The sequence below is a fragment of the Somniosus microcephalus genome, chromosome 17 (genome assembly GCF_052327205.1).
Source record: "Somniosus microcephalus isolate GS21.2 chromosome 17, FLI_Smic_1.0, whole genome shotgun sequence".
NCBI classification, from domain to species: Eukaryota; Metazoa; Chordata; class Chondrichthyes; order Squaliformes; family Somniosidae; genus Somniosus; species Somniosus microcephalus.
The window spans coordinates 37432273-37459155 of NC_141003.1; the positions used below are offsets into that span (position 1 = coordinate 37432273).

At 47.5% G+C, this 26883-nt stretch overlaps 1 protein-coding gene across 1 annotated transcript in view; it reads left to right on the top strand.

Annotated features, from left to right (window-relative positions):
- The window catches only part of lamb4 (laminin, beta 4), a 123002-nt gene that overhangs the window by 39617 nt on the left and 56502 nt on the right, over positions 1 to 26883 (top strand). Inside the window, exons 15-19 of the mRNA XM_086010937.1 lie at positions 5292 to 5471; positions 7219 to 7340; positions 9898 to 10018; positions 20675 to 20852; positions 22330 to 22473. Coding sequence (XP_085867063.1) covers positions 5292 to 5471; positions 7219 to 7340; positions 9898 to 10018; positions 20675 to 20852; positions 22330 to 22473 — 745 coding nt within the window. The remainder of the gene's footprint in view (positions 1 to 5291; positions 5472 to 7218; positions 7341 to 9897; positions 10019 to 20674; positions 20853 to 22329; positions 22474 to 26883) is intronic.

Here is a 26883-nt window from a genome sequence, read left to right on the forward strand (position 1 = left end):
AAACTGGGTCTTGGTGAGCAGGTTTTTGGTGAGTAAGTGTCGCTTGATAGCACTATCGATGACACCTTCCATCACTTTGCTGATGATTGAGAGTAGGCTGATGGGGCGGTAATTGGCCGGGTTGGATTTGTCCTGCTTTTTGTGGACAGGACATACCTGGGCAGTTTTCCACATTGTTGGATAGATGCCAGTGTTGTAGCTGTACTGGAACAGCTTGGCTAGAGGCGCAGCTTGTTCTGGAGCACAGGTCTTCAGCACGATAACCGGGATGTTGTCGGGGCCCATAGCCTTTGCTGTATCCAGTGCGCTCATCCGTTTCTTGACATCACGTGGAGTGAATCGAATTGGCTGAAGACTGGCTTCTGTGATGGTGGGGACCTCAGGAGTAGGCCAATATGGATCATCCACTCGGCACTTCTGGCTGAAGGTGGTTGCAAACGCTTCATCCTTGTCTTTTGCACTCACGTGCTGGGCTCCACTATCATTGAGGATGGGGATATTCATGGAGCCTCCTCCTCCCGTTAGTTGTTTAATGGTCCACTACCATTCACGACTGGATGTGGCAGGACTGCAGAGCTTTGATCTGATCCATTGATTGTGGGATCGCTTAGGCCTGTCTATAGCATGCTGCTTCTGCTCTTTAGCATGTGTTGCAGCTTCCCCAGGTTGGCACCTCATTTTTAGGTACGCCTGGTGCTATTCCTGGCATTCTCTTCTACACTCCTTATTGAACCAGGGTTGGTCCCCTGGCTTGATGGTAATGGTAGAGTGAGGGATATGCTGGGCCATAAGGTTACAGATTGTGGTGGAGTACAATTCTTCTGCTGCTGCTGATGGCCCACAGCGCCTCATGGATGCCCAGTTTTGAGCTGCTAGATCTGTTCTGAATCTATCTCATTTAGCAAGGTGGTAGTGCCACACAACATGATGGAGGGTGTCCTCAGTGTGAAGAGGGGACTTCGTCAAGGACGAGGTCAAGTAGGTTTTTCCCTTGTGTTGGTTCTCTCACTACCCATCGCAGGCCCAGGCTGGCAGTTATGACCTTCTCAGCCAGCTCGTTCAGTAGTAGTGCTACCAAGCCACTCTTGGTGATAGACATTGAAGTCCCCCACCCAGAGTACATTCAGCGCCCTTGCTGCTCTCAGTGCTTCTTCCAAGTGGTGTTCAACATGGAGGAGTACTGATTCCTCAGCTGAGGGAGGGCGGTAGGTGGTAATCATCAGGAGGTTTCCTTGCCCATGCTTGACCTAAAGCCATGAGACTTCATGGGGTCCGGAGTCAATGTTGAGAACTCCCAAGGCCACTCCTTCCCGACTGTATACCACTGTACCGCCACCCCTGGTGGGACAGGACATACCCAGGGATGGTGATGGAGGAGTTTGGGACATTGGCTGAAAGGTATGATTCTGTGAGTATGACTATGTCAGGCTGTTGCTTGACTAGTCTGTGCGACAACTCTCCCAATTTTGGCACAAGTCCCCAGATGTTGGTGAGGAGGACTTTGCAGGGCCGACTGGGCTGGGTGTGCCGTGTCCATAGCCGGTGCCAAGGTTGATGCCGGGTGGTCCGTCCAGTTTCATTCTTTTTATTGTTTTTCGTTAGTTACAACTGAGTGGCTTGCTAGGCCATTTATTTGAATTTAAATTCTCCAGCTGCCATGGTGGGATTTGAACTCACATCTCTGGATCATTCGTCCAGGCCTCTGGATTACTAGCCCAGTGACTATACCAGTACGCTATCGTTCCCGTAGAGGCACATGTAACAAGGGTACTACAGCGATCGTGGGGGACTTTAATCTGTATATAGGCTGGGCAATCCAAATTTGCAGTAATAGTGCGGAGGACGAATTCATGGAATGTATGCAAGACAGTTTTCTAGATCAGTATGTTGAGGAACAAACTAGGGAACAGGCTATTTTAGATCTAGTATTATGCAATGGAAAGGGTTAATTAATAACCTTGTAGTAAAGGGGCCTTTAGGGAAGAGTGACCATAATATGATAGAATTTTATATTGAGTTTGAAAGTGATTTAGTTAAATCTGAAACTAGGGTCTTAAATCTAAACAAAGCAAACTGTGTAGGTATGAGGGGTGAATTGGCCAAGGTAGATTTCGAAACTACATTAAAAGATATGATGGTAGACAAGCAATGGCGCGCATTTAAAGAATTAATACATAATTTACAACAAATATACATTCCTTTAAGGCACAAAAACCCCACAGGAAAAGTGGTCTAACCGTGGCTAACAAGAGAAGTTAAAGATAGTATTAGATCAAAGAAAGAGGTTTATAATGCTGCCAAAAAGAGTAGTAAGCCTGAGCATTGGAAGGATTTTAGAATTCAGCAAAGGAGGGACAAGAAAGGGAATTGATAAAGAAAGGGAAAATAGAATATGAGAGTAAACTAGCAAGAGACATAAAAACAGACTGTAACAGCCTGTATAGGTATGTAAAAAGGAAAAGATTAGCAAAAGTAAATGTGGGTCCCTTGCAGGCTGAGACAGGAGAAATTATAATGGGTAATAAGGAAATGGCAGAGAAATTAAACAAATACTTTGGGCTCGATTTTCCAAGTCCCGAGGAGGTGGGTTTGGAGGTGAGAATGGTGGGAAAATTGCAGAATCGGGGGGGCAGGAACCCATCCCGCCCCCAACCCACCTCCGTGCCAATGTCCCAGGAGGCGGGTACCCGACCTGTGCTGGGAGCCGCCTCCCCGAGGCGGGAAGGGGATTAGTGCCAATTAACTGCCTGTTAACAGGTAGTTAACAGGCAGTTTTTTGCCTAATCCCTATTTTTAGCCCTGAAGTGTGGGCTGTCCGACGGCTCCGAACCACGCCAAGTTAGTTAGGTGGACCATCGGTCTGCAGGGGTTGGAGGGGTCGAGATGTCCGTTGTGCAGGTGAGTAATGGGTGCATGTGTGCAGAGGTAAGTGTGTGAGGTAAGTGTAAAGTGTTTTAATAAGTTTTACTTACCTTTACTTTCCCCTGCAGGCTTCCTTCCTTCAGTTCTCGGGAGTCCCTCAGCTCACCGGCACAGAAAGCAGAATGGCCGCTGAACTGTCAAAAGCTGCAGCCTCTGTTTTCTGGTCTGGAGAGATCTCTAACTGAGTCTGAGTAGAAGGACTCAAGTTAGAAGACAGACTGTCAGTGTTTGACCGCTTCACAGAGCTGTCAAATGCTGATTTTTCATCTGTCAAAAGCTCTTGACAGATGAAATGTCAATCGCTAATGTCATCAGTAACCAGGTGTCCCTTAATTGGCCTGCTGAGCCCGCTGGGTGGGCAATCAAGGGAAAGTAGCGCGGGTTGGCCACAAGTCGATGGAGGCGGGACTAAAACCCAAAAAATGGGAGTCCCGCCTGCAAAAGCTCCCCATTGACAAAATTGAGCCCTTTGTGTCTGAAGAAGACGCAAAAAATTTCCCGGAAATAGTGGAGAACCAAAGGTCTAGCACGAATGAGGAACTGAAAGAAATTAGTATTCGTAAAAAAAAAGTACTGGAGAAATTAACAGGACTGAAAGCCGATAAATCCCCTGGACCTGATGGCCTACATCCTAGGGTTTTGAAAGAGGTGGCTATAGAGATAGTGGATACATTGGTTGTCATTTTCCAAAAATTCCATAGGTTCTGGAACGGTTCCCACGGATTGGAAGGTAGCAAATGTAACCCCACTATTTAAGAAAGGAGGGAGAGAGAAAATGTGGAACTACAGACCAGTTAGCTTGACATCAGTAGTAGGGAAAATGCTAGAATCTATTATTAAGGATGTGGTAACAGGGCACTTAGAAAATAATAATAGGATTGGGCAGAGTCAACATGGATTTGTGAAAGGGAAATCGTGCTTGACAAATCTGTTGGAGTTTTTTGAGGTTGTAACTAGCAGAATAGATAAGGGGGAACCAGTGGATGTGGTTTATTTGGATTTTCAGAAGGCATTCGATAAGGTGCCACACAAGAGATTATTAAACAAAATTAGGGCTCATGGGATTGGGGGTAATATACTAGCATGGATTGAGGATTGATTAACGAACAGAAAACAGAGCAGGAATAAAAGGGTCATTTTCGGGTTGGCAGGCTGTAACTAGTGGGGCACCGCAAGGATCAGTGCTTGGGCCTCAGCTATTCACAATCTAAATCAATGATTTGGGTGAGTAGACTAAATGTAATATATCCAAGCTTGCTGATGATACAAAGCTGGGTGGGAATGTAAGTTGTGAGGAGGATGCAAGGCGGCTTCAAGGGGATATAGACAGGCTAAGTGAGTAGGCAAAAACATGGGAAGTGGAATATAATATGGAGAAATGTGAAGTTATCCACTTTGGTAGGAAAAATAGAAAAGCAGATTATTTTTTAAATGGTGAGAGATTGGGAAATTTTGGTGTTCAGAGGGACATGGGTGCCCTTGTACACGAATCACTGAAAGTTAACATGCAGGTACAGCAAGCAATTAGGAAAGCAAATGGTATGTTGGCCTTTATTACAAGAGGATTTGAGTATAAGAGTAAAGACGTCTTACTGCAATTATATAGGGCCCTGGTGGGACCATACCTGGAGTATTGTGTACAGTTTTGGTTTCCTTACCTAAGGAAGGATATCCTTGCCATAGAGGGAGTGCAATGAAGGTTCACCAGACTGGTTCCTGGGATGGGGGGATTGTCCTATGAGGAGAGATTGAGTAGACAAGGCCTATATTCTCTAGAGTTTAGAAGAATGAGAGGTGTTTTCATTGAAACATACAAAATTCTTACAGGGCTTGACAAGGTAGATGCAGTGAGGATGTTTCCCCTGCCTGGGGAGTCTAGAACCTGGGGTCACAGTCTCAGAATAAGGGGTTGGCCATTTAGGACTGAGATGAGGAGAAATTTCTTCACTCAGAGGGTGGTGAATCTTTGGAATTCTCTACCCCAGAGGGCTGTGGAGGCTCAGTCGTTGAGTATATTCAAGACAGAGATTGATAGATTTTTGGATATTAAGGGAATCAAGGGATATGGGGATAATGCAGGAAAGTGGTGATAAGGTAGAAGATCAGCCATGATCTTATTGAATGGCGGAGTAGGCTCGAGGGGCCAAATGGCCTACTCCTGCTGCTATTTCTTATGTTCTTATATTCTTATTACTATGTGCACTCCTCTTTAGTGTATTCTTAAGATAAAGGCCTTGTGGATAATTGTTTGTGTATCTTAAAGGGGCGCACTTTGTTTTTGGACTGTAATCCTGGGAGGTGCTCACTTAGGAAACCATGTAACAGGTAAAATAACATGAGGCTTATATTGGCAATATTTCTTCCTTTAGCAAACCGTGAATCCAGAATCCCGGGTACATATTGTTTCCAGAGAATCTGCTCCTGATAGACCTACAACTTGGACTGGCCTGGGGTTCGCTCGTCTTCCACATGGAATAGGACTGCGGTTCAGTGTTGACAACATTCCATACCCGATGGATTTCACAGCTGCCATTCGCTATGAGTCAGAGGTATTCAACGTGCTGCATGCTCCAGCTTTCACTTTCCCAGCTGTATCCAATGTAACTCTTCTCTCACCAAACAGCCCACATCTCTCCAAGGCTTGAATCCTGCTCCCACACACAGCTCGTGCACTTGCAAAAAGGTTGCAAGAAAAGGCTGTCCGGGTCCACAGTTCCATTGCATCCTTCCACTCATCCGATGCTTCAACAAAAAACTTTTTTTCTTCCTTTCCGATGTCAAGGATCGCAAGCTTCATCAACTCTTGAACACCAACGCCCTTCCGGAACCTTCTTCCCCTTCACTTTACTCTGACCCCCTTCTCCCAATCTCACCCCTGCCACGTTTTCACTATCCCCTCTGATCTTCCCCTCTCTGACCCCGAACGATCAGTCTTCAGCAAAGGCCTGAGCTTCATCCTCTTACGCCCCCACCTCAATGAATTTCGAGCTCGGCATGATGTTGAGCTCTTTTTCCGCCGCCTTCGTCTCCGTGCCCACTTCTCTGGCCAGGAGTCTTCCCCCCGCACGGCTGACCCTTTCTCCCACTTTCCTCCCTGCATATTACGAGGTTGAGAGCAACTCATTACACAGATCAACTCATTACATAAATCAACTCACTACACAGATCAACTCATTACACAGATCAACTCATTACACAGAACAACTCACTGCACAGATCAACTCATTACACAGATCAACTCATTACATAAATCAACTCACTACACAGATCAACTCATTACACAGATCAACTCATTACATAAATCAACTCACTACACAGGTCAACTCATTACACAGATCAACTCACTACACAGATCAACTCATTACATAAATCAACTCATTACACAGATCAACTCATTACATAAATCAACTCATTACACAGGTCAACTCATTACATAAATCAACTCATTACACAGAACAACTCACTGCACAGATCAACTCACTACACAGATCAACTCATTACACAGATCAACTCACTTTCACTACACAGATCAACTCATTACACAGATCAACTCATTACACAGATCAACTCATTACACAGATCAACTCACTACACAGATCAACTCATTACACAGAACTCACTACACAGATCAACTCATTACACAGATCAACTCACTACACAGATCAACTCATTACACAGAACTCATTACACAGATCAACTCATTACACAGAACTCATTACACAGAACAACTCACTACACAGATCAACTCACTACACAGATCAACTCATTACACAGATCAACTCACTACACAGATCAACTCATTACACAGATCAACTCACTACACAGATCAACTCATTACACAGATCAACTCATTACACAGATCAACTCATTACACAGATCAACTCATTACACAGATCAACTCACTACACAGATCAACTCATTACACAGATCAACTCACTACTCAGATCAACTCATTACACAGAACAACTCACTACACAGATCAACTCACTACACAGATCAACTCACTACACAGATCAACTCACTACTCAGATCAACTCACTACACAGAACAGCTCACTATACAGATCAACTCCTTTCACTGTCTCTACTATGATTCATTTCCAGTGTGTCAGATTTTAAAACCTGAACTTGGTGTTACCTGATTATTATTTTCTAAATTTCTTTTCTATTTTCTACAACTTAATGGTATCCTTTGGACCTCAGCCCTTCGTCGAGGTTTCTCAATTTAAAAACAAAAACGTATCGGTAAAATTGCTTGTAAAATAATTGATCATATATTTCATCTCCACTAATACAGTCAACAGATGATTGGATGGCCAGTGTTCGAGTTCGGCCAACAAATCAGCGGAGTGATAGCCACTGCAGAAATAACTTGCCCTCGCAGGAAGCTTATACAGTTGCCATGCCAGCCACAGCCAGGTTAGAACATACTGCAAATAACTCTGCTGTTTTTTTGAAGTTTCACTGTGTTATTTATAAATTTCTAATGATACACCATATGAAAAATGGTCTTTTCTTAGAAAATCCGGCAGGGTATAAAACAGGCACATAGGAACAGAGGGACAGGAGTAGGCCATTTAGCCCCTCGAGCCTGATCAATGAGATCATGGCCGATCTGTGACCTAACTCCATGTACTCGCCTTTGCCCCATATCCCATAATACCTTTGGTTAACAGAAATCTATCAATGTCAGATTTATAATTAACAATTGACCCAGCATCAACTGCCTTTGCAGAAAAGAATTCCAAACTTCTACCATCCACTGCGTGTAGAATTGTGGCTGATTCAGTTTTGTTCGTTTTTCACCTGCTGATACAGGTTAAAGTTACCCCGTCAGCCTGGTTCCCCGCCGGAAACCAGCTGGCAGTTCAAATCCAGACCATAGCCCGCAGTGCTGTATCAGTGTTCAAAATATTTCTATTTTCAAAAATGTTTTTAAATTACACCTGGCGAGTTTGTTTCCCACATAACTGCAGCAGAATAAAGCTGATTTTAACGGGCGGGAAATGGTGGGCGTTTGCACGGCTGGAAGCTGCTTGCTGGCACCAAGTAGGTGGCAGGATCAGCTTTAGGAGCCGCCTTGCGAGGGTCTCGCATTCGGGAAGTGGGGGAGCCTAAGCTTTCCATGTGGGGCCCGGAGGAGCACACCTAGAGGAAAGTAAAAAAAACATAAGAACATAAGAAATCGGAGCAGGAGTAGGCCAATCGGCCCCTCGAGCCTGCTCCGCCATTCAATAAGATCATGGCTGATCTGATCCTAACCGCCAATCCACTATCACAGAACCATCTCCTGAATCTAACAGAATTAGACACATGAAATAGGAGCAGGATCAGGCTACACGGCCCCTGGGCCCGCTCCGCTACCCACAGGGCCATGACCGATCCGAACCTAGACTCATGTCCAAATTCCTACCCGCTCCCCGTAACCCTTAATTCCGTTTACTTCTAGGAAACTGTCTATTTCTGTTTTAAATTTATGTAATGATGTAGCTTCTACAGCTTTTTGGGGCAGCATATTCCATGGACCTACCACCCTCTGAGTGAAGTAGTTCCTCCTCATCTCAGTTTGAAAGAGCAACCCCTTATTCTAAGACTATGCCCCCTAGTTCTAGTTTCACCCATCATCGGGAACATCCTCCCCGCATCCACCCAAGCGTATCTGTTTGGGCCTCTTCTGGCTCCGGCCCCGCTTTCCACTGTCTTCACCTGGCAGGAAAGCTACAAAGGTTTCCCCGCTCAGGCCACTGGTCAAAATTGCAGTCATCGGGACCCAACATGCATATGTAAAGAAGGAACCTGCCAACTTTGGGCAGATGTTGTCATCACCTGCTCAATAGAGCAGGTTAAAATTTGGAATGATGAGTTCCTGGCAACTTTCTGATGGGTAAGTAGCCTGGGCAACTTTAACTGCCCACCCGCTCACTTTCCGCTGGGCATGTAGGGTTAAAATCATCCCGCAATCTTCCACTTAGTCCATTTCTAATGTAAGCTGTGCCATTATACTTTGGTCAGAATTGAACAGGATGGCTTCAGTCTTACTGATCTTAAGTTGGAGAAAGTTCTTCCTCGTCTATGACTAGATGTTGGACTAACAGTAAGATAGCGCAGTGGTGTTCAAGGGTGATGGTGGAAACTCTCAGTACAAAATGGTTTGGCAATTATGTATTATTCTTCAAATATATCAATTCATAAAGTCCCCACAGAATAACAGCACAAAGCTTCATATGCTACTCCTGCTTTCGGAGCTCCCTGATACCAAGTCATCACCTGGAACTCTGTCCCTTGCAGAATTAACTATTACCTCCTGAACCCATGCAGATGGAACACACATTAGTCCACAGGAAAACTGGAGGTCTGCCCTGCAACCACTGGGGTCAATTTTAGATACGTCGGTCCTTATTACCATTGTCCTCAGCTGCCTCTCTTTTGTTATATCGCCTAATAAACATGAAACAAGTGTCACTGCATTTTGACTGATGATATTAAACATTCTTCAGTAAGGTTATAATCATGAAACAACTCAACACCTTTATAGACAGAGACAGCGCACAGCACCAACATGTTGCTGGATGATTTTAAACATCCTGGATTATACAGAAGAAATAGCCTTCATGGATTATCCCCATTTTCATTGAATTATGGTGGGCCAGCAGACATTTGCTCCCAGCACTGTAGAATGATAGCAGCGTCTTGTTGACTTCAGGTGGCATTGAGTGCAGCAGGGATTCCCATGTATGTTTATTAGCATTATGCACATATCAAAGAAGGGCTGGGATACCAGTCTTTAAAGTTACTGTGAGCCATTACAGGGATTTGAACGGTACATTAGAAAAGCATTTTTTTATCCTGCAACTGAAGTAATAAACCATGTAAAGAATGAGATTGTTTAAGCGGCGTGGCTAATCATATTTAACAATAAGCAGTATTGTTACAGACACTATGATCTAATTATTGCTTTGTGTTTCTCCATAAACAGGATTGCGATTCTTAGCACCCCTATATGCCTGGAGCCTCAAGTACGGTATATCGTGGAGATTTACTTCCATCAGTCTCCTGCTCCGAACAGGCAGCCCAGCAATCACATCTTGATTGATTCTGTAAGCACAGAGCTAGATCTTCTTGTTATTGCAGTTTATGGTGTATTCATGAAGTGGCAACGCCATAACACCGACTGTTTTTAAATTCTGATGATATTGAAAATGTTACCAGGAGGCATAGATCACTGAAGGGATGACTAGATTATACACATAGTAAACATTGGCCAGATTATTCAATGAACTTTGTAATTGGGCTTCCTGAAGCAATATATTGGAGCCCTAAGAAATGATATATGGTAAAATCACTTAGCTCTTAAGGTCGATCTGTTAGATTGCTTATTCTTGTCCTATACATATATATGTAAAAAAGGGGAAATTCAGGAATTTGTCTTTGTCATAAGGTTGGTAGACACACTGGCCTAGAAATTTGTTTGCCCCTGAAAACGGGAGCAGGGACTGCGATGTGCTAGCAACCCGCACCCATGCGGAGGACAGCAGGCAGTATGCGAACTTCATGCTGCCTGCTCATTTCCATGATTGTTGCATTCAGCCCCGCGCTGAATGCACTGCTGAGTGGCTGAACGCTCAGCAGGGGGCCCAAGTTCATGTGAGTCGAGCACCAAGTAAAGCTAGCCTGCATTTAAAGGTAGTCTGCACCTCTTAAAGGGGAGGTGCATTCTGCCTGCAGCGGATCATTGAACTGGCTGAGGAAGACAGTGGAAAGGAACTATTAATGATGGCACAACAGTGGAGAGAGCGTGCACCAAGGTTTTCCAATGCAGCACTGGAGGCCTTCATGTAGGAGGTCAATAGGAGGAGAGAAGCCCCCTTTCCACAGGAGGCCCTCCAGGCAACAGTGCAAAGTGCAGTGGGAGCAGATAGCCACTGTGCTGAAGGCCAACAGTGTAGGCCGAGGACATGGACACAGTGCAGAAAGAAGTTTAATGACCTCACATGAGTGGTCAAGATCAGTGAATTCATCTTCAAATGCCATATCCCACAAACTGCCCCACTAGCCTCAGCTTCACACACTGCTCAATTCACCACACCCCCATCACTCACCTACCAACAATCTCTATCAATCACAACTTGTATCTCACATTCACATGCTCCATCTCACCTTCACACACTTACCACTGCTGCAAGCCTCACACCCACATCTCACAGCTTGTGCACACTGTCAGTTATTCAACCATATCACCCAAACACTCATTGACATATTTCCCTTTCTCTTGCAGGGAAAAGTGGTAAATAACCAGCGCTAGCAGAGCCTAACTGGCGGGGGGACAGGCTCACCTGCATCACCTCACCCCCAGGGAGGAAACTGTGCGGGCCATTCTTGGGAGGGGCATGGCTGAGCCCATGGCCTGTGGTGGGGTTGAAAGAGCACAAGATGCTGGTATCCACATACTTTGCCCTCCTTCTCACATCCCACTTTCTCCTCATCCCACAATCTCTTCTGATTTACAAGCTGCACATGGTATAAGCATGCACCTCTTGTTTTCCCCCCTCCCCGCACCACAACCTTGCCCTTGTGGCTTTCTCATTTCAGAGACCCAAGAAATACAACCTGCCCAGCCAGTGGTTCAAGAAGAGGGAGAGGAGAGTGATGAAGAAGAAGAAACACCGTCACTGACAGTCACAGCCACCAGCTCAGATACTGGCACTGCGCAGTTTAGAGGGTCTTAGAGGCAGGATCTGCACATGGTGAGTCACCGGGCACGAGTGGGCTGCAACCAGGACAGGGAGAAAAGGGTAGCGCAGGTGCCAGCTCCCCAGAGGGCAAGGTCGCACACGAGTTCTGCTGCAGAGGATTCAGATGAGGCTTCAATGGGGCGGCCTACACAAGAACGCTGATGGGTATGCACAACTAAATGCTTGGTGCATTGGCAGGTCTGCCAGAAAGCCTGAGTGCAATGTTATGGAGCATGGAGGAGTCCGGCACCAACCTTGCACAGGGCTTTATGCAGAGCTTGGAGCCCATCCTTTCCAGCATGGAATGGATGGGCAGATCCATTCGAACACTTGTGGATCCAATCATGATGCAGCCTCTGATGGCTGATGTCCCTAGTTCCATTGCAGCACAAGCAGCAGCCACCCTACAACTGAGTGCGACAGTGGAAGCTCAGACTGTTCTCATGCAGGCTCAGCTTGCTGCAACACAAGCTCAGACTGCTGCCATTGTGACTGGGTTTACCAGTGTTGAAAGAGGCTTGCAGGGTGTCACAGCAGTCCAGCAATATGTCCTCCAACAGATGGCTAGGATTGCTGAGGCACCGCCCCAGGGGAGCGGCAGTAGCTGCAGGGGCCACGAACCTGCTGACCTTTCTCAGGGTGACAACATTTGACCTCCCACCACTGCCACTCCACCAGTGCTCTTGCTGTTGCCTGTCAGCCAGCCAACCCAGACTGCTGCTGCCCATACCGAGATGGTGCAGTCCGCAGCCGGGCCTTCTAGGCCCAGAGGTGCTCAAGGTCGTCCTGCAAGGCCATCTGCAGTCTCCCCCACTGAAAGTCAGCAGCCTTCCACCAGCCATGCTGCAGCCACTGGGGTAGCACTGTGTAGGAGCACTAGGACAGGCAAAGGCACACACAAGATAGCCACTAAGGGTATGCACAAAGGTGAATAATTGACTTTGTTAAGTCATATTGGATGGATGGATGGATAACGGTAGTGTGATAAATCCAGGTAGTGAGACAAGGACTCGAAGAGGCGATATCGTAGAATTAGCATGAGTACTTTATTAACAAACAGAGTAACAAACATCATGCCTGCATCCTGGCATTTCACCTTTGCTGACCTTGACAGGAAGCAAACCTCTGACCTTAACAGGAAGCAAACCTCTGACCTTAGCAGCAGCATTGGCTACAGCACCACCTGGTGGATAACCTTAATCATAACATCCCAGATTACTATATCCCTCCCCCCTTAAGATTTCAGTATGAATTTCTTAACAAACAACCATTCCTGAGGGTCACATAAGGAGTCTCCATTCATCAGGTTCCATACTTGACGAATCTAACAGTTCAGTATCAATCTCTCTGGTGGCTTGTGAGACCTTTGTGAACGTCTAACAGTAAAGTCCCTGCTTGTTTGTGGTGAAGCCACCAGCTGCTCCTGAGCAGTGCTCAGAGTATCTGACTCTGCAATGATGGTTTCCTCTTGACGAATAGGTTCCTGTGGAATTGGCTCTGTCCCTGGTGGTGGCACTTGGATAACTGGGGCAACCCTGTCTTCAGTCATTGCATCTGGAACCTTCATTTCAATTTCCCCTTGTCTGGGAAGTATCTGATCTCCATGTCTGCGTACTACCCTACCATCTCCCAACATGACCTTGTATGATACTGGACCTGTCATTGAGTCTATGAAGCCAGGAATCCACTTTGGTCCATAACTGAAATTCTTGGTGAGGACCGCATCTCCTTCTCCAAAAATTCAGCTCTTTGTTCTTTTGTCATGGTTCTCTTTTTGTTTGTTTTGTCTGTTTTCCATTTTCCTTTTTAGGTCTGGGTGGACAAGGTCAAGAGTGGAGCGTAGTCTACGACCTAATAACATCTCAGCAGGAGAGAGTCCTGTGGTGGATTGAGGTGTTATTCTGTAGCTGAACAGAACCCGTGACACTTTGGCTGCTAAACTCCCTTCTGCACTTTTTTTCATCATCTCCTTAAATGTTTGTACGGCTCTCTCCGCAAGTCCATTCAAGGACGGATGATATGGAGCCAAGGTCACCTGCACTATGCCATTTTTTCTCAAGAACTCTTTTGTCTCTGTACTCACAAAACAAGTGGCATTGTCACTCACCACGATCTCCGGTAGCCCTTGATTATTGAAGCTCCGACGCAGGCAGTCTATAGTAGTAGTGGCGGAAACAGAATTTACAGGATAAACATCCATCCATTTGGAATGTGCATCAATGATTATGAGGAACATCTTCCCCATGAATGGACCCGCATAATCTAAGTGCAATCTTCTCCATGGTTTATCCGGCCACTCCCAGGGGTGGAGAGGGGCCGCTGCTGGTGCCTTCCGGTGTTCCTGACAAGTGCTGCATGTCTTGACTAGATTTTCTATCTCCTCATCTAGCTTTGGCCACCACAAGTAACTCCTGGCCAAGGCTTTCATACGCGAGACCCCAGGATGACACTGATGTAGTTGCTCTAGGATAGACTGTCGTGCTGGCTGTGGAATAATCACTCGTGCTCCTCACAACACGCAACCATCCTGCACACTCAGCTCTGTTTTCCTGACACTGTAGGGTGTGAAATCAGCCCCTTCCGGATGCTGTGGCCATCCCCTCACCACATATTCTCGAACTCTAGACAGTATTGGATCTTTACCTGTCCATGTTCTTACTTGCTCTGCAGTCACAAGTGCTGTGTCAGTGTCCTCCAACATCAACACTCTGTCCTCTGGAGCTGCACGGATAGGTGTGCCTGGCAGTGGAAGACGGCTCAAGGCATCTGCGTTCCCATGGTACTTGCCCGCCTTGTAGACGATGACATACTCATATGCCCTCAACGTCACTGCCCACCTCTGGATCCGGGGTGATACCATCTGTGGAACTGCTTACATTTCATTGAAAAGAGAGAGAAGAGGTTTATGGTCGGTGCATATGGTGAACTTCCTGCCATATATGTACTTGTGGAACCTCTGTAACCCAAACATTACTGCTAACCCCTCTTTGTCTAACTGGGAATAGTTTTTTTCCGCTGGTGTTAGAGTTCGGGACATAAACCCTATTGGTCTTTCAGTTCCATCTTCCATGCAGTGTGAAAGAACTGCCCCCACCCCATAAGGTGAAGCATCACAAGAGAGAATGATGTCTTTCTCTGCATTGTAGTGAACCAGCACATCCGACGACAGCATCAGTTTCTTGGACTGTTCAAATGAAACCCCCTGCTCCTCTCCCCACTGCCACTGTGTCTCCTTGCGCAGTAGTTTGTGAAGAGGTGCTAACACAGTTGACAAGTTTGGTAAAAACCTGTTATAATAGTTCAGCAGTCCCAGGTAAGCTTTTAACTCAGCCACATTTGTAGGAGCAGGGGCATCCTGCAGTGCTTGTACCTTCTCCTTGAGTGGATGGAGCCCGGTGGCATCCACTCTGTGTCCCAGGAACCCTGCCTCATTCCCCAGGAAAGTGCACTTACTCCTCTTGAGCCAGAACCCTGCCCTCTCCAATCTCTGTAGTGCCTCTCTCAGAATGCTCAGATGCTCCTGGTCAGTTCTTCCCATCACCAGAATGTCATCCAGATAGATGGAAACATGTGGAATCCCTTGCAGTACACCTTCGATTGTCCTCTGGAAGATAGCTGGACTAGATGAGACACCAAACGGTAAGCGGTTATATGTAAACAAGCCCTTGTGTGTATTTATGGTGACATACTTCTTTGATTCGTCATCCAGTGTAATCTGCAAGTAGGCATGACTCATATCCAACTTTGTGAATTTCTTTCCTCCAGCCAGGTTTGCAAAGAGATCCTCTGTTTTGGGAATAGGATAGTGCTCTAGTTTGGACACCCGATTGACTGTCAATTTATAGTCTCCACAGAGTCTTACCGAATTGTCCGGTTTTAAAACAGGTACTATGCGAGCTGCCCATTCCGAACATTTCACTGGCTCCAGTATGTTCTCTCTCAATAGACGGTCAAGCTCAGCCTCTACCTATGGCTTCATGGCATAAGGCACAGGTCGTTGTTTAAAAAACCTTGACGGTGCCTCCTTGTCTACATAAATCTTAGCTGGGGGGCCATTAAATGTGCCAAGTTCCTCCTTGAACACATTCTCATGATCACTCAACACTTCTTGCAAAGTCAACTGTTTGCCCGCATCTATTTGATGTACTGCTCCCCAGTCTAATTTAAGTTCTTTTATCCAGCCCCGACCTAACAGGTTTGGTCCGGTATCCGATACTATACCTACAGGTAGCTGTTCCACTGTGTCCCTGTGTTGCAGAGTTACATTAGCTATACCTAATGTCGCTACGCGTTCACCTGTATATGTTTTAAGATGCAGGGAGCAAGGCTTTAACTCTGGAACTTTTGCACGGTTCCACAATTTTGAGTACTCTGCCTTGTTCATTATGGTCACGCCGCACCCTGTATCCACTTCAAAGTTCACCTTAGAGTCATTTACTGTCAGTTGCAATGTGATAGGAGCCACTTTTGGAATGTTCTCTAACATGCTATACATTATGAACATGTCCTCTTCTTCCTCAGCTTCCCCGCTGATGTGGTGTGCTCCATGTTTTTTCACTTCTCTCCCTTGGTTTTGCTGTCCTCCCCCTTTTGGTTTGGATTCCTCCACAGGTGATTTCGCCCTGCAAGCTTGTTTTATGTGTCCTTGTTTCCCACACTTGTAACACTTTTCCTCCAGAAACCAGCATTCACTCACCAGGTGATCGCCCTTGCATCTATAACATGCCTTCACATGCTCATGTTGTGGTTTCTGATGCATGTTCAACTTGTGCACAACAACCTGCCCTGCAACTTGCGTAGCATTAGCCCTGTCTGGACCCTGTATTTCTTTTACATCTCGGTTCGCTGTTTCTATGGCTTGAGCAAGTTCCAATGCTTTTTCATAAGTAAGCCCAGTCTCGAATAATAATCTACGCTGCATTCTGTCGTCCATTATTCCGCAAACTAACCTATCTCTCAGCATTTCCTTCAGGTTGTTCCCATAATTGCAATCTTGTGCCAATTTACGCAACACCATGACATAGTCCATTACATTCTCTTCTTTTCTGTTCCTTGAATTAAACTTGAACCGCTGTACAATCTCACTAGGCTTAGGGTTGAAATGTTCTTTGAGCAAGGCCACTAATTCAACAAATGATTTGTCTCCAGGCTTTTCAGGACTGAGCAGATTCCTCATCAAACTGTAGGTCTGGCTTTCCACTGAACTAAGCAGAATGGCTTGCCTTTTTCCGGCATCATTTATTTCATTTGCTTCGAAAAAATAACCCAACACTTCACAGTATTCCTCCCAAGTTTGTGCTTGAATATCAAAAGCGGAGACCGTTCCTACCGTGGCAGCCATGCTTCCGTCCAATTTGCAGCTAACTTTAGCTCGTGAGTTTGTTCTTTAAAAGTCCCAGCAGACTTCACTTTTTCGTGCAGGGTCCTTTTTACCTCGTCGCCAAATGTGATAAATCCATGTAGTGAGACAAGGACTCGAAGAGGCGATATCGTAGAATTAGCACGAGTACTTTATTAACAAACAGAGTAACAAACATCATGCCTGCATCCTGGCATTTCACCTTTGCTGACCTTGACAGGAAGCAAACCTCTGACCTTAACAGGAAGCAAACCTCTGACCTTAGCAGCAGCATTGGCTACAGCACCACCTGGTGGATAACCTTAATCATAACATCCCAGATTACTATAGGTAGATTGGAATGTTTCTTTTGCGGTGGCTTTTATTTCAGCATTGTGGCCAAGAGAACGCTGTGATGGTCAGTAACAGAGAGAAGGTAAGGTGTGGGACTATTGTTGAATGGGGAATTGGGGTTGCATTCACTCATACCACAGTCAGATGAGTCAATCACTGACAGCCCGGACAAAAAGGGGCTATCTGGGTTGCCTCCTCCCTTCTGTGTACTCCTCTTCCTCAGCTGGTCGCCGTATGCCTGGTGGCAAGAGCTGTGCCCTCATGATGGCGAGGTTGTGGAGCATGCAGCAGGCCACGACAAATCTTGAGTCGCGTTCTAGTGAGTACTGCAGAGTTCCTCGACCGACACACTGGCACTCCCACGGGGCAGCACCTCAGCATCCGGAGCAATCTGCTGGAGCACAGTTTGCTGGCCTGCTGCGACGCGGTGAGTGCCCCAGGGAAATGTGTCTGAACCAGCGACAATGGCAGGAGTCAGTGCTTGCGTGGCCTCACTCTGAGACTGCATGAAACCACTCTGATATTGGATCACGGCAGCCAGTGACTGAATTGCAGCACTAAGCAGTTGCGTTGCATCAGCCTGTGCTGCAGCGGAGTGCTCCACACTCCTTGCCAGTCCATCAATGCTTTCGGACACCCTTCCCATTGCACCCATGAGCTGAGTGTGCATTTTCACCACCTGGATGTTCATTTCAGCGATGAGTCGCTCCTCCTCTGCGTCCAGTGCAGCAGGACTCGCTGGCCTACTCACCCTCTGGGGAGAAGGCCCCCGAGCTTCCCTACCCCCATGGTGTTGCTGCAGCCCGCTGGGTCCCAGAGCTTCACCCTCATCAGACCCTTCACCTCTGCTCCCCTCCAGGGAAGACATGGTCCCAGTGTGGGCATGGGCTTCCTCGAGAGGCGCTGGTGCTGAGGCTCTGGCTTCCTCTTCCTCCTCACCTGGGGCGTCACTCCCGCTGGCAGCTTGAGGGAGAGGCTGCTCAGCTGGTGAATCGACATCTGAAAACAGAGAGGTACAAGAGTGGCTTTAGCGTCAGGACAGGGGGGCAGTAAGGGAGGAAGGAGTAGAGCGATTTAGTAAGTTGGATTGAAAGTGTCAAAGACTGGTGTTGTGAGGGACAAGTGGAATAAGAGAGGAGAGAAAGCTGATGACCTTACCATTGCTGTCCCGAACGGGGTCGACCTCTCCAGGGGCGACGGGACCGATCACCTGGCTTGCGACGATCCTGTGGACTTGCGCCTCCAGATCGCTGAGGGTCTGCAGCTGAGGCGGCCCTCCACCCGTCCATTGCTGCTGTCACCTGTTGTGAGATAGCTTGGCCTGCAAGAAAAAGGATGGCGTCTGAGTAAATATGCAGCCATGTGCTTGCCTGATGTGCCTCCCATAGTTGAACACCCCTTAATGTATGCAAGGTGTGGAATGTGCATGTGTGTTTTATGAGATGGCCATAGGTCTTGGATGAGTGTTGGGCATTGGGGTTTTTACACTCTCTGGCCACAGAGTGAGGTTGAGATGGAGGGATGGAGAGGTATTGAAAAGCAGCCACTCACCCTGACGACCCGAGTGAGGTCGTTGAACTATTTCCGACATTGTGTATGGGTCCTGGGCACCATGCTCCTGGAGGAGACGTGCTGAGCCACCTCCCTCCACATTCTTCTGTAGTTGCGCGGCAATGGCCTCCTGCCACTCTCTGGTTATAGTATTGATTTTTGCCGCTCCAATGCGCCAACCAAAGCCACAAAGGCCCGGTCGCTGAAGTGCTGAAGCATTGAGCTCATTCCCTGGCCCTCTCCATAGTCCTTTGCAGCTGATTCGATGCACAGGTCTCTCCAGGCTGAGATTCAAGGCTGCAATGAGCAGGGTGTGGCTGGAGAGCAAGGTCGACCCTCCCCTTTAAGAACTGGCCAGCGCCAGTATGTCTGTGTTCAATCGTTAACTGACAACACCTGCACTGCACCCACGCTCTGAGTTAGCGCCTCGCTCCTCAGCCTTTGCGCCTTAAGACAGCTGTGTAGCACCTGATTTAGCGCTCCAATCACCTCCAGGGGCAATAGAAGCCATGTTTGCAGTCGGAGGCAATAGTTTGCGCCAGGCGCTAAACTTTGCACCCGGACGATAATTACACCCCAAACAGGGCGATACCAAATTTCTCCTCCAACGTCTCTTCCAAAAGACAACACCTCCGACAGTGCAGCACTCCCTCAGTACTGCATTGGAGTGAAAGCCTAGATTTTTGTGCTCAAGTCTCTGGAGTGGGAATTGAACCCACAACCTTCTGACTCAGAGGCGCGAGTGCTACCCACTGAACCACAGCTGTCATAATTTACGTGAACTGCTTTTTTAAATGTTAATTTCTGGGATTTTTACTACATTATTGAGAACCACATTCAATGATTTAGTCCATTTTCCATGAGAATCGCAAACCAATGGGCATGACCACCACTTTTACTATTCATGTACAGTACGTAGACACAGTATGACATTAGAAATAGCAATGCTGAGATTGACACAGTTGAAGTTCATGAAAAATAGTACATTTCAGCATTGTTTTTTGTCATTCTCGGGATATAGGTGTCACTGGCAAGGTCTTTTAGGTAGTGGAGCGGATTTGGGGAGTCAGGAGGTGACCCACTTGTCACAGAATACCCAGCCACTGACCTGCTCTAGTAGCCACAGTATTTATGTAGCTGTTCCAGTTGGGTTTCTGGTCAACGGTGACACCAGGATTTTGATGGTGGGGGATTCAGCGATGGTAATGACATTGAATGACATGGGGAGGTGGTTAGGTCCCCTCTTGTTGGAAATGGTAATTGCCTGTTACTTACATGGCGCAACTGTTACTTGCCACTTATCAGCCCAAACCTGGATGTTGCCCAGGTCTTGCTGCATGTGGATAATGCTTCATTATCTGAAAAATTGCTAATGGAGTCGAAAATTGTCCAATCATCAGCAAACAGCCGCACCTGACCTCATGATGGAGGGAAGGTCATTGATGAAGCAGCTGAAGATGGTTGGGCCTAGGACACTGCCCTGAAGAACTCTGCAGCGATGTCCTGGGGCTGCGATGATTGGCCTCCAACAACCACAACCATCTAACTTGCCACCAGGTATGACTCCAGCCACTGAAGAGTACTGGCCAGGGATTCTCTCCGTTTAGATTAGTGCCATGGGATCTTTATTACTAACCAGGATAAGTAGACGGAATTTCCCTAATGCTGCACTGGGGTCTCCATGTTACGTGGGAGCTCAGTTCTCCCCCGAAACCTGGCTGACAAATCACTGAGCACTTTTGATTAATGAAGAGCTTTTTCTCTTCTTTTGTCATTAGCTGGGTCTGATTCCAAGGATTAACTCTCTGGAGGATTTCTGTAGTGAAACAGATTTGGATGAATACAGACGATATCAATGCGTTGAGGTTGCCTCTCAAGTGGGACCTCAGGCTATACCAGAAGTGTGTGAGAAACTGATAGCCAGCATGTCTGCTCGGATCCACAATGGAGCTGTCGGTGAGTACAAGAGGCTCTGAGGAAGAAGTTGGCTCTGTACAACTGCTAGGTACTACAACAAAATGAAACTATCAATTTATTTAAAGCTATTTACTGCACCATATGACATGCACACTGAGCTGGCAAATTCACTAACAGCTTTAAAGATGGCCATACCAAGTCAATACTGACTTATTCAGGCACAGAAATGGCCTGATTAGCATCCGGCACTAGACCAGATGCAGATCAATAGGAATCCCGATAGAGTCTCTCATTGATGTTTCCTTAGTTGACATTAGCAACTGCACAGAGAGACTCAAAATAGTAGCTTTTCGGGAGGCTGATCTATAATAACATATCTACATAATCTCAGTTTGTATTTATAAGGAATTCATGAAATATTAAACTACAAAACCATGGCTGTTTCTGGAAAACATTTTGTTTGAATACCATGCAAACAGACAATCACAGAATCAGAATCACAGAAACCCCACAGTGCAGATAGAGGCCATTTCGGTCCATCGAGCCTGCACCGACACATATCCCACCCGATCCCCGTAACCCCTACACCAACACATATCCCACCCTATCCCCACGTATTTAATCCCCCTAACACTAAGGGTCAATTTATCATAGCCAATCAACCTAACCCGCAGATCTTTGGACTGTGGGAGGAAACCGGAGCACCCGGAGGAAATCTGGAGGAATTACACTCAACAATTTACATATCTGAATAACCTTGGTGAAAAATGTTGCATTCCACTGTATATCTATAATAAAATGTCAAATTAACTAATAAATCAAAGTTTAGAATGTACAGCCCCCACTCAATGGATTAGCAGATAAAGATGAGGGCCAGTACAGTATTAAATCGTACAGAGCAGCAGGTGTGAAGTTCAGTCCAAGGTCTGTGCTGACTTAGCCAGGCCAGCAATCCAGGTGCTACTGGGCTAGGGCGGGGGAGACATTAGCCAAGGTTTTCATTCCTGATCTCTGTTCAGTGAATCCAGTTGGGAAGTGCGCACGCATGGATAATGGGCAAAGGCACGATCAGCCTCGGCCACATTGCCGACCAGACACTCACTATCTGAGCTCACACATGAGGAAAGGGCACGAAAGGCGAGGTACCAGAGGGTGACTGGCAGCCCTGGTTCCATACCCCAGCAAGACTCAGTGGGGGTAAGTTTAATCTCACTCACCAGGCGGGAAACTGACTTCAACGGAGAATAAAATCTGGCGGGGGGTGAAACCAGCGTTGCACCCGATCCAGTCAGTTTCCCCACAGGCAGGATGGGTTCAAATTACCCCCAGTACTCCTTAGAAAAGGAGAGAAAATTAGGGGGAGGAACTATTTAAAGCATTAACAACCTGAAGTGCTACAATTTGGTCTGAATTTTCTGATTTCAGGTGCAATGCAGTTGACTTTTGCATTCCGTAGTTGTAATAGTTGTGATCATTTTCTGTTAACTAAACCGGGTTCCTTACATATACCCCGCAGCCTGCCGCTGTAACCCTCGGGGCTCAGTCAGTCCCATCTGCAATAAGTTTGGCGGTCAGTGCCAGTGTAAGCCTGGCATGATTGGGCGATGCTGTGACTCCTGTGCACCAGGATTATATGGATTTGGTGCCAACGGCTGTTCAGGTAAGTCAGTCACTAGCACAGGAGGAGTGGGCGGGGTTAATAAAAGGCAAGTTTGATCAATATTTTAAAAGTTATTTGGTATACACAGATGTTCATTTAAATCTATTGAAGCATACTGTCATCTAATAAGTGTTTGGTTGCAGGATATTAATTTTTCAAAGCATTTTCCTGTTTTAGCTTGTTTATTCTGCATACAACACCACTAAAATTATTAAAGTAAGATCAAACAAAGCTTCCTCTAACTATCCAAACTGCTTCCAACTTGCAGGTCTTTCCTGTATTGGCAAAGATCAGCTCGAAGCGTAATGATGTTTTCATTGTTCTTGTATTATAATAAATAAAGCTCTACATTTTTCATTTCTTTTAATATTTGCCAAATATACTGATACTGTTTCTTTAAGGTAATACCTGTTTAGCAGCAATTTGTCTGTAATTTGGGGGAATGTAACCGACATTAAAAGATGCTTTGCACCAGGCATTGTGTAGTATTTCCTTGTGGATGCAGCCCAATTGTCATCAGTACAGGGTATCTGTACATAAGATTTGGTGTATTTCATTTTCTGTTAATCCTCTGTAGAATATTACTTTCTACACTTGCTAAATTATCATGATGGTGCATCACAACTTTATAGTCTAAATCTGAGCCCAAGCCTGCGCTTTGCTTGATTTGAGAAATTTACCCCGATATCTGTTCTTTTACCATGGAATGTATCATTATATTGTAGGAACGGAGATTCCTATCAAAAAGACTGAGTTCGACTCAGGTAATTAAATTAACGAACTTTAATGAAACCAAACGAGTTTAAACTGGAAACTGCTAGAACACATCAATAACAGGTCTACTCTCCTTGAGGGCTCCATGAGGACTGATCCTCTGGTCAGGAGACTGACATCATGACGTCATCACGTTCTTCCCGCCATTGGGGCATCACGTGACTAACGGCATGATGTCATCACGTTGAAACCGTGCTGTAAAGGAAACTAGGCAATGTACAGTCAAACAGTGTAATTAAAGGTACAGGCACAGACAGTAACTACATTGCTGTTAAAGGAATTATGTACATCCGCTCTGAGTCCTTTGGTGGCTTCGCCACAAGCGCCCCCCCATAATTGTCTTTAACAGAAAAGGTGAGGCGAGGAGGAGGCCTGATGAGCCTGTCCGATCGACTTCGATACCCTGGTGTAGAGGAAGTTGATGACCGGTGGGCGAGTTGGCAGTCGGTGGCGGCTGAGCAGGCGCAGCGAGCGCGGTCGAGTTGTCAGGCGGCTTTGGTTGATCAGGTGCGGCGGCAATGGGCGGTCGGCCACGTTTGGGTGGTTGAGCGACTACGACAGGGTGGTCCAGGTCCAGGTGAGCCGGCTTCAAGCGGTCCACCGAGATGTGATCCGGTTTCTCTCCGACGTCAACCAAAAAGAATTTGTCTCCCGGTTCGATGACGCGGAAAGGACCAGTGTAAGGGGGCTTGAGCGGATCCCGCATTCTTCAGTCCCGGTGGCACGTAGGAGGTCTGCAAACCGTGATTGGACGTAGGTATCATAGCAAAGCATCTGGCCGCTTCTTGGTGGCGAACGAGTTGCCGGGAGGCGGACCATGGCTCTGTGGGAGAAGGGAGGAAATCTCCTGGTACACGGAGCGGCTGGCCATAGACGAGTTCAGCCGAAGACGATTGTAGATCGTCTTTGGGCGCCGTACGGAGACCCAACAGGACCCATGGGAGTCTGTTCACCCATCCTGCGCCTTGAAGACTGGCCCGAAGAGAGGCTTTAAGTGACCTGTGGAATCGCTCGCAAAGGCCGTTTGCCTGCAGATGATAGGCGGTGGTGCGATGAAGTTTAGTACCGAGCCCCTGAGCCACAGCGTTCCAAAGATCCAAGGAAAATTGTGGCCCGCGGTCAGAGAAGATGTCCGCCGGTACCCCGAAACAGGTGACCCAACAGGAGATGAAAGCTCTAGCGACGTCTGCCGACGTGGTGGAAACCAAAGGAATTGCCTCTGGCCACCTAGTGGTGCAGTCCACTATGGTGAGGAGATGAGTATAACCCTGAGAAGGCGGAAGCGGCCCCACGAGGTCCACATGCACGTGGTCGAAACGACACTCCGGAACAGTGAACGCAGCCACTGGAGCCTTGACATGACGCTGGACTTTGGCCTTCTGGCATACGATGCAGGTATTAGCCCAGTCACGGACATCGATGTGCATACCTTTCCAGATGAACTTGGCTGACATAAGCCGTTGCGAAGCCTTCATCCCTGGGTGTGACAACCCGTGTATGGCATCAAAAACCCTCCGGCGCCATGCGACTGGCACTATGGGACGAGGAACTCCCATGGAAACGTCGCAAAGGAACGTGGCACCTGCGGCCTGGAAAACGACGTCGGTCGCTTGGAAGCTGGAGGGAATGGTTCTATATGATTGGACCTCCGAATCCGAAACCTGATCTGCCACCATGAGGGCGTAGTCGATTCCCAGATGCACCGCGTGGACCGTCGCACGGGAGAGGCAATCTGCCACCAGGTTGTCCTTACCAGACACATGTTGAATGTCCGTAGTAAATTCGGAAATGAACGTCAAGTGACGTTGTTGACGAGCGGACCATGGTTCAGTGGTCTTGGCCATGGAGAACGTAAGGGGTTTGTGGTCGACAAAAGTCGTGAAGGGGCGCCCCTCCAATAAAAACTGGAAATGGCGAGTGGCGAGGAAAAGGACCAGTAGCTCCCTATCGAAGGTGCTGTACTTTTTTTCATTTGTTCGCAATTGACGGCTGAAAAACGCCAGCGGTTGCCACGTGCCGTTGACCCATTGTTCTTGCACCGCACCGATGGCGTAGTCTGACGCGTCGGTGGTAAGGGCGATGGTAGTACCTGGAAGTGGGTGCGCCAGCATGGTTGCATTGGCCAAAGCGTTCTTGGTGTCGCCGAATGCCTGGATCATTTCAGCTGTCCAGCTGATTGGGTCTTTACCGGACTTGCCCTTGAGGGCCCCGAACAAGGGTTGCATGAGTTGAGCCACCTTGGGGACGAAACGGTGGTAGAAGTTGACCATCCCCAGGAACTCCTGCAAGGCCTTGACTGTCGACGGCTGTGGGAAAAAAGTAACCGCCTCAACCTTCGTCGCCAAAGGGACGGCGCCGTGCGATGTCCCAGGAAGTCGATTTGTTGCAGGCCGAACTGGCACTTGGCCGGGTTGATGATTAAACCGTGTTGGCTGAGGCACATAAAGAGGGAACGCAAATGGGAGATGTGCTCCTCCTTGCTGGCACTGGCGATGAGTATGTCGTCAAGGTAGACGAAAAAGAAACGCAGGTCTCGAAGAACGGAGTCCATTAAATGCTGGAACGCCTGTGCTGCGTTCTTTAAGCCAAACGGCATCCGCAGGAACTCAAAGAGGCCAAAAGGGGTGATGACTGCGGTTTTCGGGACGTCTTGTGGGTGCACTGGAACCTGGTGATATCCACGGATGAGGTCGACTTTAGAGAAGATAGAATTTCCCGCCAAGTGGGCTGAGAAGTCCTGGATATGCGGGATCGGGTACCGATCCGGAGTGGTGGCATCGTTGAGGTGTCGGTAGTCACCGCATGGCCGCCAGCCGCCGCCTGGTTTCGGCACGATGTGGAGAGGCGAAGACCAGGGACTCTTCGATCGCCTAATGATGCCAAGCCGCTCCATTGTGGCGAACTCCGCATTCGCAGCTGCAAGCTTGCCAGGTTCGAGCCTTCTAGCCCGCGCATAAACCGGGGAGCCAGTAGTGGTGATGTGATGTTCAACACCATGTTTCGTCGCCGAAGAGGAGAAGGTGGGCCTTGTCAGCTCCGGAAACTCTCCGAGGAGCCGCGTGAAGTCATCTGGAGGAGGGAAAGCACAGGCAATGGAGCGCGCCACGGAGGTACCGTGGAAGCATGGAATCGAGTGGAAGGTGGCCACGTTGATCAGCCGGCGGTGCCGGACATCGACTAGTAGGCTGTTGGCACACAGAAAATCTGCCCCTAGGATAGGCTGTGAGACTGTAGCTGTGACGAAATCCCAAAAGAAACGCTGACCGCCGAAACAGACTTCGACCCGCCGCTTTCGGAACGTTCGAATAGCTGCGCCATTAGCCGCTACGAGGGAAAAACCGAGGTTCCCAGTCTGCATGTCGAGCTTCGACGCAGGTAGAATGCTACACTGCGCCCCGGTGTCACAAAGGAAACGATGGCCTGAGAGGGAATCGGTGATATAGAGGAGTTTCCCCGTAGAACCGACGGCCATCGCCATCGCGGAACGCCCGTTAGACTTGGTCATCCGTCGCCAGGGACGCCGCCTGCGCCTTCTTGTTTTTTTTGGGTGAAAAACTGCAGGGGGAATGGCAGCATCATGCTTTCGCGCCAAAACGGGTGTGGTAGGAGCACCAGCCCGCTGTAGGAGAAGCCGGG